This window comes from Mustelus asterias, chromosome 8 (genome assembly GCF_964213995.1).
Source record: "Mustelus asterias chromosome 8, sMusAst1.hap1.1, whole genome shotgun sequence".
Taxonomy (NCBI): Eukaryota; Metazoa; Chordata; class Chondrichthyes; order Carcharhiniformes; family Triakidae; genus Mustelus; species Mustelus asterias.
Window position 1 is genome coordinate 10,577,471 of NC_135808.1, and position 21,441 is coordinate 10,598,911.

The 21,441-nt window shown below is 48.3% G+C and overlaps 1 protein-coding gene across 2 annotated transcripts; it reads left to right on the forward strand.

Annotated features, from left to right (window-relative positions):
• The first annotated feature begins 2,660 nt into the window (after positions 1-2,660).
• On the forward strand, positions 2,661-15,624 carry LOC144497828 (E3 ubiquitin-protein ligase TRIM39-like). 2 transcript variants are annotated; one of them, XM_078219267.1, is made up of 6 exons: positions 2,661-3,117; positions 5,588-5,683; positions 7,181-7,414; positions 7,544-7,566; positions 8,709-8,821; positions 14,662-15,624. In XM_078219267.1, the coding sequence occupies exons 1-6, from the start codon at positions 2,719-2,721 to the stop codon at positions 15,255-15,257; spliced, it is 1,461 nt and encodes a 486-aa protein (XP_078075393.1). In that variant the 5' UTR covers positions 2,661-2,718; the 3' UTR covers positions 15,258-15,624. The 2 variants fall into 2 exon arrangements, with proteins under 2 accessions (XP_078075393.1, XP_078075394.1); XM_078219268.1 differs by lacking the exon at positions 5,588-5,683 and having other exon boundaries at positions 2,664-3,117.
• Positions 15,625-21,441: the final 5,817 nt, after the last annotated feature.

Below are 21,441 nucleotides of genomic sequence, written 5' to 3' on the forward strand. Positions count from 1 at the left end.
GATTGTTGCATACACAGTGTCGCTTACCCTTGCGTGGAGGACCCGCAATCTATCGGCGCGTTTTGAATGGCTGTTGAGGCGTCGATATAATCTTGGAAACACTTCAACCAATGGTCGAAAGTGTTCGACGCTCCAGCTGCACGCGGATCTAAGGTAAGCCGATCGGGTTTTAACATTTGCTCCATGGTTTTTTTTTTCAACCAAAATTGTTACTAATAAAATTGATGCGCGATTAAATCATTCGGGAGGCTGGATCTTACCCAGGAAATAAAGGCTTTTATTAGTAACAAGAATGGAGCTTACTGCTTAACAATACAATCCCAGACTAAAGGGTCGCCAGGCAGTGCAGTGACCTGTATACTCCTACAGGTAGGCGGAGCCAACCGGAGTTTACCACAGAACAATACCAACAGGTAGAACACCCCAACCCTAACCCCAACAGTGACAACGGTAACATATGTACAAGTACCCATAGTGCTAACCATCTATGGTTCAGTACCCATAGTGGTAACCATCTATGGTTCACCACACAGGGTAAGGATGGGATTGTTGTCAGTGCTGGCTCAATGCGCCTAATAGCCTCTTTCTGCACTGCGGGATTCTATGAATGACGGTCAGGGGTTGTGTCGGGGGGAGACTGTGGACCTGAAAGAAGACTACGAGGTTGGCAGGATGGTGGGTAGGGAATACCTTGGTGGAATGGGGAAAGGGAGTGTGAGTCAATGGGATCAGGAGGGAGATCATGCATCATGAGGAAGGTGTGTGGGCAGATACAGGGAGGAGAGAATTTGAGCAGTTTAACTTGGGGAAAGCGGGTTGTGGCAGTCCTTTTCCTCTCGGCCTACACGCATTGCTGGAAAGGCTGTTACCTGTTAGATTTAGACCTATCTCTGCTCCCTTTAGCTGCTGGGTTTCCTGAATCCTTGAATACCCAGATGGCAACAAGAGCTGAGGCAAGAACAGGTTAATTAATCCCATTCCCCAGTACTGCTAAAACCAGCCATGGGCACGTCCAAGGCAGGCTGGAATTTCTCTCACAATTGAAATTAAAGTTTGTTCATTAGTGTCACAAGTAGGCTTACATTAACACTGCAATTAAGTTACCGTGAAAATCCCCTAGTCGCCACACTCCGGTGCCTGTTCGGGTACACTGAGGAAAATTTAGCATGGCCAATGCAGCTAACCAGCACATCTTTCAGATGGTGGGAGGAAACCGGAGCTCCCGGAGGAAACCCACGCAGATACGGGGAGAATGTGCGGACTCCGCACAGACAGTGACCCGAGGCCGGAATTGAACCCGGGTCCCTGGCGCTGTGAGGCAGCAGTGCTAACCACTGTGTCACAATAACGTCACAAACTTCCCATCTGTGTTGTCTGGTCCATAATCTCTCTCTCTCCCTCTCTGATCTGCTCTCCAGCTGTGGCGTTCCTTCAGGCCTTCCCAACATCCATCAGACTCTCAACTTGTCCACCATGAGAAAAAAACTGCAAAACAGCTCCTGCCCTGAAAGACTGATGTGATTTCTACCCGACCCCTGTTCCCAGCATGAATATCAGGACCTATGAGCTACTCAACATTTTGAAATTATGTTTATTTTTAAGTAGAAAGAAAGTAGGCTTGACATTATATTGTACCTTTCACCACCACAGCAAAAAGCACTGAATTACTTGAAGTATAGTATTCTCAGAAAGTTAACATCTTCTAGAATAATATACACATACTACATTGGGGCGGCAGAGTGGTTATCACTGCTGCCTCACAGCGCCAGGGACATGGGTTCGATTCCCAGCTTAGCTCACTGTCTGTGCAGAGTCTGCACATTCTCCCCGTGTCTGCGTGGGTTTCCCCCGGGTGCTCTGGTTTCCTCCCACAGTCTGAAAGACGTGCTGGTTAGGTGCATTGGCGATGCTAAATTTTCCTCAGTGTACCCGAATAGGAGCCATAGTGGGGAACTGGGTGATTTTCACAGTAACTTCATTGCATTGTTAAAGTAAGTCTACTTGTGACACTAATAAATAAACTGAAACATATATGTCATATATATATAAGAGAGAGATATGTGTATCTATGATGTGGGCATTTACCGTAACTATTTTTTTTCTGCAATCATTTCCTGATTACTCAATGTGCCCAAAGATGCTGATAAGAATTGTTTTGGAGCTATCATCTGACGGAATGATTCGCAGCATGATGTGACACAAAGGTAATTATTTCAGATTCACAATTAAGGGCAAGTTATTTCCTTCATTTTACTTTCTGCCTCAGAGGCTAGGAATACTGCGGTGAGTAACTCACCTCCTGACTCCCTAAAGCCTGTCCACCATCTACAAGACACAAATCAGGAGTGTGATGGAACTCTCCCCACTTGCCTGGATGGGTGCGGCTCCATCAACACTCAAGAAGCTCGACACCATCCAGGACAAAGCAGCCCCGCTTGATTCCCATAGTGAGTGGGAGGGGAAAATTCTGCCCAGGAGAGGTTAAAACAAAACCAGAGGAGATAAGACAGGGAGAGGTTAAAAAAAAATCCCAGTAAGAAGACAGAAAATTTGAGGTGTGCCTTGAATTCTTTTATAGCAGGGAGGTGCGTCTTGATGTATAAAAGGTTGGGAACCGCTGGAGGGCATTTCAACAGGTACTTCCTTTCTGAAGAGACAGAGAGAGAGAGGCAGCCTCAAATCACCTTGCTTGAGGAGGCACACACAGATCAGAGGAGGATGGCCACGAACCTGGACATAGATCTACGGTGTCCCATCTGCCTGGAGGTTTACCAAGACCCGGTGCTGCTAAGATGCGGCCACAATTTCTGCCGAGGCTGCATGCAGAGGCATGTGGACTCAGCGGAGGAGACACCCATGTGCCCCTGTTGCCGAGATGGGTTCGAGGAGGACTCCTTGTATCCCAACTGGCAACTGTCCAACATTATAGCCGGGCTGCGGGACCTCGGCACGGGTCCGTCGATGGAGCCCGGTAACCTGCACTGTGCAAAGCATAAGAAAGAGCTGGAGTTATTCTGTAAGGATGATAAGCAGCCGATTTGTTACATCTGTGCACTGGCTCACAACCACCGAAACCACAACTGCGTCCCGATAGATGATGCCTATATGGAATGTAAGGTAATGTCGAGAAATACCAACTTCTTTTTCACTTAAAGCAAAACATGTTTAATTTGATTTGAGTTACAGATAGGATGAAGAGAAAGATCAGTTTAATATATGATGTTGATTTGATTTGAGTAGATTTATTATTGACACCTGTATTAGTATACAGTGAAAAATATTGTCTCTCGCGTACTATATAGACAAAGCATACCGTTCATAGAGAAGGAAAGGAGAGGGTGCAGAATGTAGAGTTATAGTCATAGCTAGGGTGCAGAGAAAGATCAACTTAATATAAAGTAGGTGCATTCAAAAGTCTGACAGCAGCAGGGAAGAAGCTGTTCTTGAGTCGGTTGGTACGTGACCTCAGAATTTTATATCTTTTCCCCGACGGAAGAAGGTGGAAGCGAGAATGTCCGGGGTTCGTGGAGTCCTTGATTATGCTGGCTGCTTTTCCAAGGCAGCGGCAGAGTCAATGGATGGTTTGCGTGATGGACTGGGCTACTTTTATAGTTCCTTGTAGTCTTGGGCAGAGTAGGGGCCATACCAAGCTGTGATACAATCAGAAAGAATGCTTTCTATGGCACATCTGTAAAAGTTGGTGAGAGTCGTAGCTGACATGCCAAATTTCCTTCCCTTCCTGAGAAAGTAGAGGCGTTTGGTGGGCTTTCTTAACTAGAGTGTCAGCATGGAGGGACCAGGACAGGTTGTTGGTGATCTGGACACCTAGAAACCTGAAGCCCTCAACCATTTCCGCTTCATCCCCGTTGATGTAGACAGGGGCATGTCCTGCACTATGCTTCCTGAAGTTGATGACTATCTCCTTCAAAACATATAGATCCACTAATCTCACACACGTTCTGTACAGACTGTCTCCTCCGGATGTAATGATATAGATGTGTTGATGGAGTCAGCAGGAAAGTGACACATTTGGTGAAACCCTGATATAGATGAGCTAATGCATTTAGAGAGGTCAAACAGTAAAAGGCAACACATAGTAAAAGGATACTGAGAGGTGTAGGTAAAATGAGAGATCTTGGCGTACAAGTACACAGGCCCCTAAAGGTAGCAGTACAGGTAGACAAGGTGCTAAAGAAGGCATATGGTATGGCCTTCTTCATTGGCAGAGATTAGAATACAAAAATAGGGATGTAATGTGGAATTGTGTAAAACACTCGTGAGGCCACAACTGGAGTATTGTGTGTAGTTCTGGTCACCGCATTACAGGAAGGATGTAACTGATCTGGAGAGAGTGCAGAGGAGGTTTACAAGAACATTGCTGGAAAAGTGTAGCTATGAGGAGAGCTTGGGTAAGTTGAGGTTGTTTTCCTTGGAACAGAAAAGTGGTGACGTGACTGAGGTGTACACAACTGTGAGGGGTAGGGCAGGAGTGGACAGGAAGAACCTGTTTCCCTTGGCAGAGAGTTCAAGAATCAGCATCGATTCAAGATAAGTGGCAGTAGGTGTACATAGAACATAGAACAGTACAGCACAGCACAGGCCCTTCGGCCCACAATGTTGTGCCGAGCTTTATCTGAAACCAAGATCAAGCTATCCCACTCCCTATCATCCTGGTGTGCTCCATGTGCCTATCCAATAACCGCTTAAACGTTCCTAATTCAAGGGGAAAGGAGGAAAAACTTTTTTTACACAGAGGAAGGTGGGTGTCTGGAATGCACTGACTGAGTTGGCGGGGGAGGCAAAACCCAAAACTCTTTTAAAAAGTACCTGGATCTGCACCTTAATAGATTACAATAGAATAGAATCCCTAAAGTGTGGAAGGAGTCCATTTGGCCCAGTGAGTCTGGACCAACAACAATCCCACACAGGCCCTATCCCTGTGACCCCACATATTTACCCTGCTAACCCCCCTGTTGCTAAGAAGCAATTTATCATGGCCAATCCACCTAACCCACGCATTTTTGGATCGTGGGATGAAACTGGAGCACCCGGAGGAAACCCACGCAGACACGGGGAGAATGTGCAGACTCCACACAGACAGTGACCCAAGCCGGGAATTGAACTCGGGTCCCTGGCGCTGTGAGGCAGCAGTGCTAACCACTGTGCCACCGTGCCGCCCCTCGTGCCACCGTGCTGGTGTTTTTGGATTGACATGGACAAGATGGACCAAATGGCCTCCTTCTGTGCTGTAACGAATAATTATGAAATTAAAGTTTTTTTATTAGTCACAAGTAAGGCTTACATTAATACTGCAATGAAGTTGCTGTGAAATTCCCCTAGTCACCACACTCTGGCGCCTGTTCAGGTCAATGCACCCTAACCAGCACTTCTTTCAGAGTGTGGGAGACCGGAGCACCCGGAGGAAACCCATGCAGACACGGGGAGAATGTGCAGACTCCTCACAGACAGTGACCCAAGCCGGGAATTGAACCCGGGTTCCTGGCGCTGTGAGGCAGCAGTGCTAACCACTGTGCCACCGCGTGCCGCGGAGAATATGTCAATTCATTCTATCCTGTGTGTTTCAAAGGGTGTACTGAACCATTCGATTACAATGCTCCAAAAGGAGGTTACAGACCGTATGGCGATGCACGTGTCACAAGGGGAAAAGATATCTCGTCTATTGGTGAGTCTTTGAACATTGTATTTATTCGCTGTACACAGCAAAGTAAATATCCCCCCATTGTGTATCCTGTCTCTGACATGTTTATTCCAAAGATTAAACAAAAAGTAGAAATATGCATTTGGCAGCAACTTAAATCAGTTGCCAAGTTCCTAGTTCCATGTGTATTAAATGGAGATGATTGAGGTGTCTGGGAGTGAGAGAGAGAGAGGTGTGTGGCTAGCAGAAAAGGTCGAAGGCTAGGAATCCTGCAGTGAATATCTCACCTGCTGACTCCCCAAAGCCTTTCCACCATCTACAAGGCACAAGTCAGGAGTGTGATGGAATATTCCCCACTCCCCTGGGGCTCCAACAACAGTCTAGAAGCTCAACACCATCCAGGACAAAGCAGCCCACTTGATTGGCACCCCATCCACAAACATCCATTCCCTCCACACCAACGCTCAGTAGCAGCAGTGTGTCCCATCTACAAGATGCACTGCAGGAACTCACTAAAGATCCTTAGACAGCACCTTCTAAACCCACAATCACTTCCATCCAGAAGGACAAGGGCAACAGATACCTGGTACACCACCACCTGGAGGTTCCCCTCCAACTCACTCACCATCCCGACTTGGAAATTTATCGGCTGTTCCTTCACCGTCACTGGGTCAAAATCCTGGAAATCCCCCCCTAACAGCACTGTGGGTATATCTACACCACAGGGACTGCAGCGATTCAAGGAGGCAGCTCACCACCACCTTCTCAAGGGCAACTAGGGATGGGCAATAAATGCTGGCCTAACCAGTAACACCCTCATCCGTAAATGATTTTTTCAAAAAAGCTGGGGTAAGCGGTGGATTCAATATTGGCCAAAATTCCAAGCTAACACTCTGGGGGTGAATTTGAACTTCCAGTGAGACCCCAATTTGGGGAAGGACAGATTGACTGATAGTTACGCATTGTGATGTCTTCCTGTGTGTGTAATGGGCTGTCATTGTCTGTTCTGGGGATATTACAGCATCAAAGAATCACACAGTGCAGAAGAGGACAAGCGAGAAACACCTAACCTGCCTGGACGGAGAGCTAAGTGTTGCTCCCACTTGGCCTCTAATCACTCAAGGTGCTCACATTGTCCACTTTCTGATTCAGCACACTTCCATTTTGTCAGAGCTCTCACAAGTAACTGCCAAAATATGCACAGGTGGCACAGTGGTGAGCACTGCTGCCTCACAGCGCCAGGGACCCGGGGTTCGATTCCTGGCTTGGATCACCGTCTGTGCGGAGTTTGCACATTCTCCCCGTGTCTGCGTGGGTTTCCTCCGGGTGCTCCGGTTTCCACCCACAGTCCGAAAGACGTGCTGGTTAGGGTGCATTGGTCATGCTAAATTCTCCCTCAGTGTACCCGAACAGGCTCCGGAGTGTGGCGACTGGGGGATTTTCATATTAACTTCACTGCAGTGTTAATGTAAACTTACTCGTGACACTAATTAATAAATAAATAAACAAACCTTCTTGTAGGATAATGTGGAAAGCCTGAGGGAAGACATAGCAGGTCAGTTTGAGGCCATGCGTAATTTTCTCAATGAGAAACAACGCACGATAATACAAAGGATTGATGATGAAGAAAGTCGAGTTCTAAGACAGCTGGAAGAGAACATGTTGCAGATTTCAAGAGATTGTGACACCATGGAAGAAGTGATCCATGATATCGGTGAAATTGTAGATTTGGGAGACAAGTATCAGCTACTGCGGGTGAGTTCGTCCTCAGGTTTTGCAATTCAAATCATTTGACTTCCCGGTTGGGGACTGATATTCCACAAATTATGCAGCACTTCCGAAATAAATTAGGTGGTTTATTAATAGCTTTTTTTTCTTTCTCAGGAATATAGCAGCCTGAAACAGAGGTATGTATACCACATGTGTTTGGGGATCTCATAAAACTTATAAAATTCTAACAGGCTTAGATAGGGTAGATTCAGAAAGAATGTTCCCGATGGTGGGGGGAGTCCAGAACTAGGGGGCCATAGTTTGAGGATAAGGGGTAAACCTTTTAGAACTGAGGTGAGGAGAAATTTCTTCACCCAGAGGGTAGTGAATGTGTGGAATTCACTACAACAGAAAGTAGCTGAGGCCAAAACGTTGTGTAATTTCAAGAAGAAATTAGATATAGCTCTTGGGGCTAAAGGGATCAAGGGATATGGGAGGAAAATGCAGTCCAATCAAACCCGGGTCCCTGGTGCTGTGAGGATGGAAGAATCGAGAACCAGAGGACCCAGGTTTAAGGTAGACACAGTGGACGGCACGATGGCACGGTGGCCAGAACTGCTGCCTCACAGCGCCAAGGACCCGGGTTTGATTCCCGGCTTGGGTCACTGTCTGTGTGGAGTCTGCACTGTTCTCCCCCGTGTCTGCGTGGGTTTCCTCTGGGTGCTCCGGTTTCCTCCCACAGTCCGAAAGAAGCTGGACCCTAAAACTAAAGGGCAAACTCTACACCTAGTTTGTTTAAAGTTTAATTATTAGTGTCACAAGTAGGCTTACATTAACACTGCAATTAAGTTACTGTGAAAATTCTCACAGTCCAAAGATGTGCTGGTTGGGTGCATTGGCCATGCTAAATTCTCCCTCAGTGTACCCGAACAGGCACCTGTGTGTGGCGACAAGGGAATCATTGAATCCCTACAGTGCAGAAGGAGGCCATTCAGCCCATCAAGTCTACATCGAACACAATTCCACCCAGGCCCTATTCCCATAACCTCATTTATTTACCCTGCTAATCCCCTGACTCGAGGGTCAATTTAGCATGGCCAATCCACCTAACGGGCACATCTTTGGACAGTGGGAATTTTCACAATAACTTCATTGCAGTGTTAATGTAACACTACTTGTGACACTAATAAACAAACTAGGTGCAGAGTTTGCCCTTTAATTTTAAGGTTCAACTTATCAAATTCTTCAGTGAAGGAAAGTAAAGTTTTAGTAAGGAAACAATGATCCTACTGCTCTACCTTTCCAAAGAAGCCAATTCTGTAATTTTTGTATGTTGCAGATCTGAATCAATTTATGATCCAGTATTAAATAAACCAATTTTCAACATGGATGAATTGCATGGTCCACTACAGTATGGAGCTTGGAAACAGATGAAGAATATCATCAGACTAGGTTAATTTAACGTTATAATTTTTCTTTGCCTGGACTATGGTGCTTTAGTATCTTGCTGCAAATCTTGGAAAGGTACATGCTTGTAAATTTAACTTTGTCTTCACTCATTCAGAACACAGGAAATATGAGCAGGAGTGGACCATATCACCCTGTGAGCCATACAAGACTGATCTGCAGCCGCGACTGCATTTTCCTGTCCACACCCCCACTCCCTCCTCCCCATGACCCCATATCCCTTGATTCTCTGGAGAACCAATGATCTGAGCCTTAAAGACACTCAGTAACTGAGCATCCACACCTTCTGGATTGCACACCAAGTTTCCTCTTTTCTTTTATGTCAATCGAAGTCAATGGAAGCTAAAGAACGAAATTCACCAACCTCGCTCGTGGCTTGGATTTTTCAGTCCCGCAGCTGTAAATGGAGATTTGGCTGAGCACCAAATTCCCCGTTCTTGCTAGTCCCCTCGCAAAAAACACCAGGATTCCATTTCCCTTGAGAGGGTGAACTACTGCAATCCAGAGAGTGACCGGAAGGGTACACCCACTGTGCTGCTGGGAAGAGCGTTCCAGGACTTTGACCCAATGATGGTGATGGGGCAGTGAAGGGTTGGCAATATACTTCCAAGTCAGGATGGTTCATGGCTTGGGGGGGAACTTGCAAGTGGTGGCATCTCCATATATCTCCTGCCCTCGTGCTTCTAGGTGGCAGAGGTCACGTGTTTGGAAGGTGCTGTTGAAGGAGCCTCAGTGAGTTGCTGCAGTGCATCCTGTAGATAGTACACACTGCTGCCATCATGCATTGGTGACAGACTAGGTTTGATCAAATGGGCTGCTTTGTCCTGAATGGTGTCAAGCTTCTATATTGCAACCAATCCCCCTTATAATTTTAAACCTCCACTAGATCTATTCTGAACCTTCTCTAGGGACAACAGAGGGCAGGAATCATAGCGGGTTGACCACGGGCGGGATTTTCCAGTCTTGGGGTGAGCATGGCCAGAAAATCCCACCCATAGAATCCCGACAGTGCAGAAGAGGCCATTCAGCCCATCGAGACTGCACCGACTCTTTGACAGAGTATCTCACCCAGGCCTTAACTCTCGCTCCATCCCCATAACCCCACACATTTCCCCTGGCCAATCCATATAACCTACACACCTTGAGACACTAAGGGGCAATTTAGCATGGCCAATCTACCTAACCCGCACATCTTTGGACTGTGGGAGGAAACCGGAGCACCTGGGGGAAACCCACGGAGACACGGGGAGAATGTGCAAACTCCACACAAACAGTTACCCACGGCCAGAATTGAACCCAGGTCCCTGGCGCTGTGAGGCAGCAGTGCTAACCACTGTGCCACCGTGCCGCCCACGTATAACTGTGGTCTTTCATCTCCGATATCGTGATGACAAATACCTCATTGCAATCTGTCCCAGTTCTTGAAATAAAAAACAACCTGCCCTATGTTGCGTAGTATGAACACGTTTGACAGGCAGAAAGAACTCTTTTCCAAACCTCTGTTCTGCTACATTAAGCTAATGAGAATATTAAACAAAAGAAAATATAATTATCTTCTCCCAGAATGCACCATTGAAGTCCCTCAGCCGCCTCTACCGGATGCTCTAACTCCTGTTTATCACCGGAGGTGATCTTCCGCTTCCCACTTCTTAGTAGAAGTTGCTGGGCCGACTTCTCCCAGAATGCACCAGTGAAGTCCCTCAACTGCCTCTACAAAAAACATCTACTCAGAAGTGGGAAGCGGAAGATCTGGTGACAAGGAGCGGTAAGCCCGAAACACGGCATTAGTGTTTCCCTCCCCCTTCCTCTAACCAAAAAAAAGGCCACTGTGAGAAGGTAAACGTGAAGGTAAGGGTTTTATAAATGTTCTTAAATAATTTAATTGGTGCTAGAAATGTCAGTCAGTGGGGTTAAGTGCTGTACCTGTGAGATGTGGGAGATCCGTGACGCTTCCAACGTCTCGGACGGCTACATCTGCAGGAAGTGCACGCTATTGCAGCTCGTTACAGACCACATGGATCGGTTGGAGCAGCAATTGGATGCACCTAGGAGCATGAAGGTGGCGGAAAGCATCATAGATAGGAGCTTTAGAGACATGGTCACACCAAAGGTGCAGGCAGATAGATGGGTAACCGCTAAAAGGGGCAGGCAGTCAGTGCAGGAATCCCCTGTGGCCATCCCCTCCTCTAACAAGTATACCGCTTTGGATACTGTTGGGGGAGATGGCCTATCGGGGTTAACAGCAGCAGCAGCCAAAGCAGTGGCACCACGGCTGGCTCTGTTGTTAAGCAGGGAGGGACAAAGAGCACTAGAGCAATAGTTATAGGGGACTCTATAATTAGAGGTGCAGATAGGTGCTTCTGTGGATGTGAAAGAGACTCCAGGATGGTATGTTGCCTCCCTGGTGCCAGAGTGCAGGATGTCTCTGAACGGGCAGTAAGCATTCTGAAGGGAGAGGGTGAACAGCCAGAGATTGTGGTACATATTGGTACGAACGACATTGGGAGGAAGAGTGATGAGGTCCTGCAGCAGCAGTTTAGGGAGTTAAGTGGAAAGTTAAAAAGCTGGACCTCTGGGGTTGTAATCTCAGGATTACTCCCTGTGCCACGTGCTAGTGAGGCTAGGAATAGGAAGATAGTGCAGCTCAACACGTGGCTAAACAGCTGGTGTAGGAGGGAGGGTTTCAGATATCTGGACCATTGGGGTCTCTTCCAGGGCAGATGGGACCTGTACAAGAAGGACGGGTTGCATCTAAACTGGAAGGGCATAGATATTCTGGCCGGGAGGTTTGCTAGTGTCACACGGGAGGATTTAAACAAATTTGGCAGGTAGCTGGGAACCAAAGCAAAGCTGAATTAGCTGAAGGGGAACTAGAGAGCAGGGCCAGTAAGACTCAGCGAAAGAGCAGGCAGGGTGGGGTTGCTAATCAAAGAAGTCTGGTGGACTGAAGTGCATTTGTTTCAATGCGAGAAGTGTAACAGGTAAGGCAGATGAACTTAGAGCTTGGATTACTACTTGGATCTACGATGTTGTTGCCATTACAGAGACTTGGTTAAGGGAAGGACAGGATTGGCAGCTTAACATTCCAGGATACAGATGTTTCAGGGGGGATAGAGGGGGATGTAAAAGGGGGAGTTGCACTCCTGGTTAAGGAGAATAGCACAGCTGTACTGTGGGAGGACACCTCGGAGGGCTCATACAGTGAAGCAATATTGGTAGAGGTCAGGAATAGGAAGGATGTTGTCATAATGTTGGGGGTTTACTATAGACCACCCAACAGCCAGCAGGAGATTGACGAACAGATATATAGGCAGATTTTGGCAAGGTGTAAAAGTAACAGGGTTGTTGTGGTGGGAGATTTTAACTTCTCCTAAATTGACTCAGACTCATTTAGTGCTAGAGGTGTGGATGGGGCAGAGATTGTTAGGAGCATCCAGGAGAGCTTCTTGAAACAGTATGTAGATAGTCCAACTAGGGAAGGGGCCGTACTGGACCTGGTATTGGAGAATGAGCCCAGCCAGGTGGTCGATGTTTCAGTCAGGGAGCAGTTCGGGAACAGTGACCACAATTCAGTAAGCTTTAAGGTACTGATGGATAAAGATAAGTGTAGTCCTCAAGTTAAGGTGCTAAACTGGAGGAAGGCTAATTACAACAATATTAGGCAAGAACTGAAGAATGTAAATTGGGGGCAGATGTTTGAGGGCAAATCAACATCTGACATGTGGGAGGCTTTCGAGTGTAAGTTGATAAGGATTCAGGACCGGCACATTCCTGTAAGGATGAAGGATAAGTATGACAAGTTTTGAGAACCTTGGATAATGAGAGATATTGTGAGCCTAGTCAAAGAGAAAAAGCAAGCATTTGTCAAAGCTGGGAGGCTGGGAACACACGAAGCAAGTATGGAATACAAGGAAAGTAGAAAGCAACTTAAGCAAGGAGGAAGGAGGGCTAAAGGGGTCACGAAAAATCATTGGCCAGCAGGATTAAGGAAATTCCCAAGGCTTTTTATACATATATAAAGAGCAAGAGGGTAGCCAGGGAGAGGGTTGGCCCACTCAAGGACAAGGGAATCTATGCATGGAGCCAGAGGAAATGGGCGAGGTATTACATGAGTACTTTGTGTCAGTATTCACCAAAGAGAAGGACTTGGTGGATGATGAATCTGGGAAAGGATGTGTAGATAGTTTGTCATGTTGAGATCAAAAAGGAGGAGGTATTGGGGTTCTTAAGAAACATTAAGGTAGACAAATCCCCAGGGCCTGCTGGGATATACCCAAAATACTGATAGAGGCAAGGGAGGAAATTGCTGGGGCCTTGAGAGAAATCCTTGTATCCTCACTGGCTACAGGGGAGGTCCCAGAGGATTGGAAAATAGCCAATGTTGTTCCTTTGTTTAAGAAGGGTAGCAAGAATAATCCAGGTAATTACAGGCTAGTGAGTGGTGGGGAAATTATTGGAAAGGATTCTCCGAGACAGGATTTACCCCCACTTGGAAATAAGTGGACGTATTAGCGAGAGGCAATATGGTTTTGTGAAGGGGAGGTCGTGCCTCACTAACTTGATTGAGTTTTTCGAGGAAGTGATAAAGATGATTGATGAGGGTAAGGCAGCGGATGTTGCTACATGAACTTCAGTAAGGCCCTCATGGTCCCTCATGGCAGACTGGTGCAGAAGGTGAAGTCGCATGGGATCAGAGATGAGCTGGCAAAGTGGATACAGAACTGGCTTGATCAAAGAAGACAGGGTGTAGCAGTGGAAGGGTGCATTTCTGATTGGAGGGCTGTGACAAGTGGCGTTCCTCAGGGAGCAGTGCTGGGACCTTTGCTGTTTGTAATATATATCAATGATTTGGAGGAAAATGTACCTGGATTGATTAGTAAGTTTGCGGATGACACAAAGGTTGGTGGATTTGCGGATAGCGATCAGGAACATCAGAGGATACAGTAGGATATAGACCAGTTGGAGGCTTGGGTGGAGAGATGGCAGATGGAGTTTAATCCGGAAAAATGTGAGGTAATGCATTTTGGAAGGTCTAATACAGTTAGGAAATATACAATAAATGGCAGAACCCTTAAGAGTATTGATCGGCAAAGGGATCTGGGTGTACAGGTACACAAGTCACTGAAAGTGGCAACGCAGGTGGAGAAGGTATAGTTAAGAAGGCATACGGCATGCTTACCTTCATTGGCCGGGGCATTGAGTTTAAAAATTGGCAAGTCATGTTGCAGCCTTGTAGAACCTTAGTTAGGCCGCACTTGGAATATAGTGTTCAATTCTGGTCGCTACACTACCAGAAAGATGTAGAGGCTTTGGAGAGGGTACAGAAAAGATTTACCAGGATGTTGCCTCATATGGAAGGCATCAGCTATGAGGAGAAGTTGGAGAAACTTGGTTTGTTCTCACTGGAACAACGGAGGTTGAGGGGTGACCTGATAGAAGTCTACAAGATTATGAGGGGCGTGGACAGAGTGGATAGTCACAAGCTTTTTCCCAGGGTGGAAGAGTCAATTACTGGGGGGCATAGGTTTAAGGTGCGAGGGGCAAGGTTTAAAGGAGATGTACGAGGCAGGTTTTTTACACAGAGGGTGGTGGTGCCTGGAACTCACTGCTGGGGGAGGTAATGGAAGCAGAAACGATGGTGAGTTTTAAGGGGCATCTTGACAAGTACATGAATAGGATGGGAATAGAGGGATATGGTCCCCAGAAGGGTAGGGGGTTTTAGATCAGTTGGGCAGCATGGTCGGTGCAGGCTTGGAGGGCCGAAGGGCCTGTTCCTGTGCTGTAATTTTCTTTGTTGTACCTGATTGTATCTAATTCCCTTACAGTTCCAGCTGCCCTTCGTTTCGATCCAAGGACAGCGAATCCTAAACTCCGTGTGTCAAATCTTGGACAAAGGCTACAGTATTGTGAAGTTCAGCCACAGCGACCGGACACCCCTGAGAGATTCACCAACCACCTCAGTGTCTTTGCTTCCACGGCTTTATCGTCAGGGAGATATTACTGGGAGGTAAATGTCAGCGAAGGTGCTGACTGGATTCTCGGTGTGGCTGCGGGATCTGTCAACAAGAAGGTGTGCGCAGTCACCAGCCCGGATAATGGATATTGGACCATAGGACACAGAAGCGGGGGACAATATTGGGCTTACGACAATGAGAGAGTTGTAATCAACCCTGATTTGAACGTTGAAATGATTGGCGTTTACCTGGACTACGAGAAAGGACAGTTGTCATTTTATGATGCCGAGGACATGTCACACATTCATACGTTCAACCACCATTTCACAGATAAACTTTACCCGTACTTTAGCGTCAGTCCCAATGTGGAGTGTGCAAACCCAAGCTTAGAGCTTTCCCACTGTGATCACGGCTCAGGTCTCCCACTCTCTGGAGGATCAGACCGTGCCCCAGAGGTACCCTGGTAGATGCGATCAGAGACCCCCAACACCCTCTGGGCAGTGACCTTGCACCTGGAACCCTCTGAAACTCCAATTTAGAGTCAGATACGTCAGATGGTTCCAACTCTCTTCGGCGAATAGTTACCCAGAAAAGGTTAGAAAGACTAAATTCACTTTTAACTCCGAGGTAACTAGATCACTGGACTTCCCCCTTCCTCCCACGACCAAGACCTGGTCAAAGGGACTCTTGGGCTATGAACAAAGACATTGATGCATTTATCAATATTGTCACTGGTAAGTCATGTAAAAATGAACTGTAAATTGAGAGCTAATTTGTAAATAAGTTTTTTTGATATTGATTTGATTTATTATTGTCACATATTAATATACAGTGAAAACTACTGTTTCTTGTGCGCTATACAGACAAAACATACTGTACAAATGGAAGGAAATGAGAGAGTGCAGGATGTAATGTCACAGTCATAGCTAGGGTGTAGAGAAAGATCAACTTAATGCGAGGTGGATCCATTCAAAAGTCTGACAGCAGCAGGGAAGAAGCTGTTCTTGAGTCCGTTGGTACGTGACCTCAGATTTTTGTATCTTTTTCCCGACGGAAGAAGGTGGAAGAGAGAATGTCCGGGGTGCGTGGGGTCCTTAATTATGCTGGCTACTTTTCCCGAGGCAGCGGGAAGTGTAGACGGAGTCAATGGATGGGAGGCTGGTTTGAGTGATGGACTGGGCTTCCATTCATTACCCTTTGCAGTTGCCAGATTTAATAATTCGCCATCCTGAACAGACTGGGGAAGGTTAATTGCCTGTTATCTTTGTGTCTTATTGACTCAATCACCAGACAAAACTACTTTCTTTTGTCAGTTGCGCATCCATATATTACTTTGGGAACAAATGGGGCCTGGGTAAGGTTCTCTTTGGGAGAGTCAGTGCAGACTCAAAGAACAATACAGCACAGGAACAGGCCCTTCGGCCCACCAAGCCTGTGCCGAAACAGGTTTCTATCCCTTTGTTCTCCCCACAATAATGGGCCCGGTTTTAACATTAAGTTTTCGGGTGCGAAAACTTGGTAAAGTCGGGCATGAGGCGAGTAGCGCGATCTGCGCCCGCCTCCATGCCCCAGGACCAAGGCCCAAAAATGGACGTGATCGGGACCGCACCTGAAATGGCACGACGGCCATTTGCATGCATTTAAATTGACTGAATGGGCTGCACGCCCAACTTTACCAACACTTCCCCCTTTACCACCGCATTCGCCCATCCTGAATCGGCGCAAAACAGACATGCTCCATAAAAGTCCGATTTGGTGCTCCATCAGTGAGGGTTCATAAGGAGGTCAGTGTGTGCTGTCCGACGGCTCTCTGCTACTCACGGGTGTCCTTTCGTTGCAGCCATTTTCTTTCTCGGGTCGGTGGCGGCTCTGCGAATGTGTTGGGGGGGGAGGGGTGGGGGGGTGGGGGGCTGTTGCTCAGCAGGGCGTCCAATGTCCGATTTGCAGCACGAACCCGGGTCTCAGCAATGACCTCGGGTCTTGTGGTGCTGCTGGGTCCTAGTGCACTCAGCTTTCTTCCAGCTGAAGGATGTGCACAAAGCCCTTGAAAATTGCACTGCTGCAGCCTCTCAACTTTCCCAGGAGCTGTGATTGTGGGGAGCATGTGGTTGTGGGAATTGAGGGGGGCTGTGATTGTGGGAAGCATAGGGGAAGGAGGGTTCAGAGCACCCGGCAGTTCTGTCCATGAGTGTCATTTGATCAGATGTCGGACACCGTTTGCCTCCAGTGTCTCCACCTCCGAAAGGAGACAGTTTGACACCTGTGCCACCTGCTGCAGGATCTGACACCTAGAGGCAGGGGGTGGCACCCACTCTCGGTAGCTGTCAAATTGACGGCCGCTCTGAACTTCTATGCGACTGGCTCCTTCCAGAGCCCGAGCGGAGATGTCTGGCATCTCGCAGTCAGCTGTGCACACCTGTGTTCATCAGGTTCCTGGAGCCCTGTGTGCCCGGGCTGGGCAGTACATCAGATTTACCCTGCCAGGACCATCAGGAAGCCCGGGTTCGCAGCCATTGCGGGGATGCCTAACGTCCAGGGGGCCATCGACTGCACCCACGTCGCCCTCAAGGCCCTGCTACAGAATCCATGAAGATTCATCAACAGAAAGGGGTTCCACTCCCTGAATGTTCAACTAGTGTGTGACCATAGTATGAACATTATGCATGTCTGCGCGAGATACCCAGGCAGTGTGCATGACAGCTTCATTGTCAGGAGCTCGGACATCCCGGAGGCATTCGAGGAGGACCCAGAAAGTGCTAGAGAAACTAAAAGGTCTGAAAATTGATAAATCTCCGGGCCCAGATGGGCTACATCCTAGAGTTCTAAAGGAGATAGCTGAAGAAATAGTGGAGGCGTTAGTTATGATCTTTCAAAAGTCACTGGAGTCAGGGAAAGTCCCAGAGGATTGGAAAATCGCTGTTGTAACCCCACTGTTCAAGAAGGGAACAAGAAAAAAGATGGAAAATTATAGGCCAATTAGCCTAACCTCAGTTGTTGGCAAAATTCTAGAATCCATCGTTAAGGATGAGATTTCTAAATTCTTGGAAGTGCAGGGTCGGATTAAGACAAGTCAGCATGGATTTAGTAAGGGGAGGTCGTGCCTGACAAACCTGTTAGAGTTCTTTGAAGAGATAACAAATAGGTTAGACCAAGGAGAGCCAATGGATGTTATCTATCTTGACTTCCAAAAGGCCTTTGACAAGGTGCCTCACGGGAGACTGCTGAGTAAAATAAGGGCCCATGGTATTCGAGGCAAGGTACTAACATGGATTGACGATTGGCTGTCAGACAGAAGGCAGAGAGTTGGGATAAAAGGTTCTTTCTCAGAATGGCAACCGGTGACAAGTGGTGTCCCGCAGGGTTCAGTGTTGGGGCCACAGCTGTTCTCTTTATATATTAACGATCTAGATGACGGGACTGGGAGCATTCTGGCCAAGTTTGCCGATGATACAAAGATAGGTGGAGGGGCAGGTAGTATTGAGGAGGTGGGGAGGCTGCAGAAAGATTTAGACAGTTTAGGAGAGTGGTCCAAGAAGTGGCTGATGAAATTCAACGTGGGCAAGTGCGAGGTCGTACACTTTGGAAAAAAGAATAGAGGCATGGACTATTTTCTAAACGGTGACAAAATTCATAATGCTAAAGTGCAAAGGGACTTGGGAGTCCTAGTCCAGGATTCTCTAAAGGTAAACTTGCAGGTTGAGTCCGTAATTAGGAAAGCAAATGTAATGTTGTCATTTATCTCAAGAGGCTTGGAATACAAAAGCAGGGCTGTACTTCTGAGGCTTTATAAAGCACTGGTTAGGCCCCATTTGGAGTACTGTGAGCAATTTTGGGCCCCACACCTCAGGAAGGACATACTGGCACTGGAGCGGGTCCAGCGGAGATTCACACGGATGATCCCAGGAATGGTAGGCCTGACATACGATGAACGTCTGAGGATCGTGGGATTATATTCATTGGAGTTTAGGAGGTTGAGGGGAGATCTGATAGAAACTTACAAGATAATGAACGGCTTAGATAGGATGGACGTAGGGAAGTTGTTTCCATTAACAGGGGAGACTAGGACGCGGGGGCACAGCCTTAGAATAAAAGGGAGTCACTTTAGAACAGAGATGAGGAGAAATTTCTTCAGCCAGAGAGTGGTGGGTCTGTGGAATTCATTGCCACAGAGGGCTGTGGAGGCCGAGACGTTGAGCGTCTTCAAGACAGAAATTGATAAATTCTTGATTTCTCGAGGAATTAAGGGCTATGGGGAGAGAGCGGGTAAATGGAGTTGAAATCAACCATGATTGAATGGTGGAGTGGACTCGATGGGCCGAATGGCCTTACTTCCGCTCCTATGTCTTATGGTCTTATGGTCTTATGGTGATATGGGTTACCCGCTTCGGACACGGCTGATGAAGCCTGTGCAGAGGCCTGTGTCTGAGGCGGAGACCCACTACAATGAGGCCCATGTAGCCACCCGCGCAACAGTAGAGGAGTGCATTGGACTCCTCAAGATGCGATTCTGGTGCCTGGGCCGATCCGGAGGGGCCCTCCAGTACAGTCCCCTGATCTCCTCCCGCATTGTGGTGGTGTGCTGTGCCTTGCACAACCCTGGCACAGCAGAGAGGTGACCTCTTGGAGGAGGAGGAGGACTTGGAGGATGATCAGCCGCGCGTCGCTGGGGAGGATGACCAGCAGGAGGAGGAGGAAGAGGAGGAAGAGCACATCTTGGAACACCAGCCAGGTATTGGAGGGCTGGCAGTTCAGATGAGGCATGCGAGGGAGGCAAGGGAGGCCCTGATCACCAGGCGGTTCAGTCGCTCGGGGTTTGTGGGTTCCATCTCCCCCCCCAAAATTCTCTCCTGCAACATTGTCACACCAGAGAGGTGGGCCTGGGTACTCTGTGGCAGGCAGGAGGGTGATACTGACTCGCTAAACACCATTATGAAGGTGCCTGGTCCAGCTAGCCTGACTCCTACCTGAGCTCCGCATGCATGCTGGCACCTGGGCGCACGCCTGTGTAGTGGGTAAGGGGTGTGAAACCCCCATACAGGACCCTGGGATGGGTGGGGTGGGCGAGGGGAGGGAATCACTCATGGGTTCTGGGGAACCAATGGCTTCCTTTTCTCAGTGACACAGCATTGAGGGACCTCGCCAACTGGCATCAACATGAAGCATCGCTCTGGCGATCATCATTGGAAGAGGATTCCTGTTCGAGAAAAATCTGAGACAAATGAGTCACAGGTGGGTGGTTAAAAAAACATCTAATTGCAATAAAGGTGTTTAAATAAGACATTCTAACATAAAAACTTGTGAACATAATACGTTAAGGTGCTTAAATATCTTTCTAATTAGTGCAGCCCTTCACCCGTGCCATCTCAGTGCAACTACAACTTCCTAACCTTATGTGGCCTACCACTACATCTCAGTGACTCCCCAGAATGTACATCGGAGGTGGAGGGGGCCAGCTGCCTACCTCTCCCCGTGGCCTGTGATGCACGTGTCGGGCGTCCTCTGGAGGCCCTGGACCTTGAGGACCCTGGCCGGCTTCCAGGTGTTTGGGATGTTTTCATGACATCCTCTTCATCCCGCTGCCCCTGAGGTGCCCCGGTGTCAGGAAGGGGGGAGTCAGAAGGTGTAGCCACAACCTCAGTCTCCTGGCTGGAAGACCCCGGCATGGGCTCGAGCCCTTCCTCCTCCCTTGGGGTTCCTGTGGGCCCCTGGGTCACTCCATGGGACGGCGGTGCTTCTGCACTGAGCTCCAGAAGCTCTGGCGTCACCTGGCACTGCCAGTCCTGGAGGACTACCCGCGTCCTACCAATAGCCCTCTGCGATGGCCACTTGAAATTTAACAACACCAGGTTAAAGTCCAACAGGTTTATTTGGTAGCAAATGCCACTAGCTTTCGGAGCGCTGCCCCTTCGTCAGGTGGAGTGGAGAAATGCATTTAACCTGGTGTTGTTAAACTTCTTACTGTGTTTACCCCAGTCCAATGCCGGCATCTCCACATCATGGCCACTTGAGTCAGGGCCACCTCTCAATGGCAGCAGCAAATGCCCTCTGAGACCTGGCCACAGTCTGCAAAGCCCTCAGCCGTGGCCCTCTGAGATTGGGCCACGTTCTCAAGAGTTGCTGCCATAGCCGCTGTGTCTCAGCACTGTCCCACCTGGGTCTCCTGCAAGCTCTCGAGGCTCTCAGACATAGGCTGCAGAACCTCGAGAATCCTGTTCAGTTCCTCAGCTGTGGCCTGCTGTGACTCGGCCATCGCTTGGAGCCTGCCACCCATGGTGAGGATCCCCTGCCCCAGGCTTTCCACTGCAGACGCCATCCTTGCAGTGTTGGCCTGGGGAGCACACAAGACAGGAAATATCTGGTCCACCTGAAAGGTCTGGGACTCCTCCCAACAGCCTGGCAGTCGGTCCAGTGTGTCCGTCAGCTCCTCCCGTATTCCCTGGCTCTGTTGCTGTAACTCCAGCAGCTGAGGGAGAAGCCCAGCATGTAGCCTGGGGCCAGCTGAATCCTCGCCTCCGGCAGGCCCCCACATGCCAGAGGCCTCAGGCGTTCCCTCCTCCTCCACATCAGCAGATGTGTCGTGCGCACCAGAGAGTGACCCAGAAGCCTCAACACTAACTGGACCCACCGACGTGTCAGTTTCTGCGATGGTGA

Coding starts and splice junctions, on each gene's coding strand:
- LOC144497828 (XM_078219267.1), top strand. CDS start 2,719: ATGGCCACGAACCTGGACATAGATCTACGGTGTCCCATCTGCCTGGAG. Junction 7,567..8,708: donor TATAGCAGCCTGAAACAGAG/GTATGTATACCA, acceptor TGTATGTTGCAG/ATCTGAATCAATTTATGATC. Junction 8,822..14,661: donor GAAGAATATCATCAGACTAG/GTTAATTTAACG, acceptor ATTCCCTTACAG/TTCCAGCTGCCCTTCGTTTC.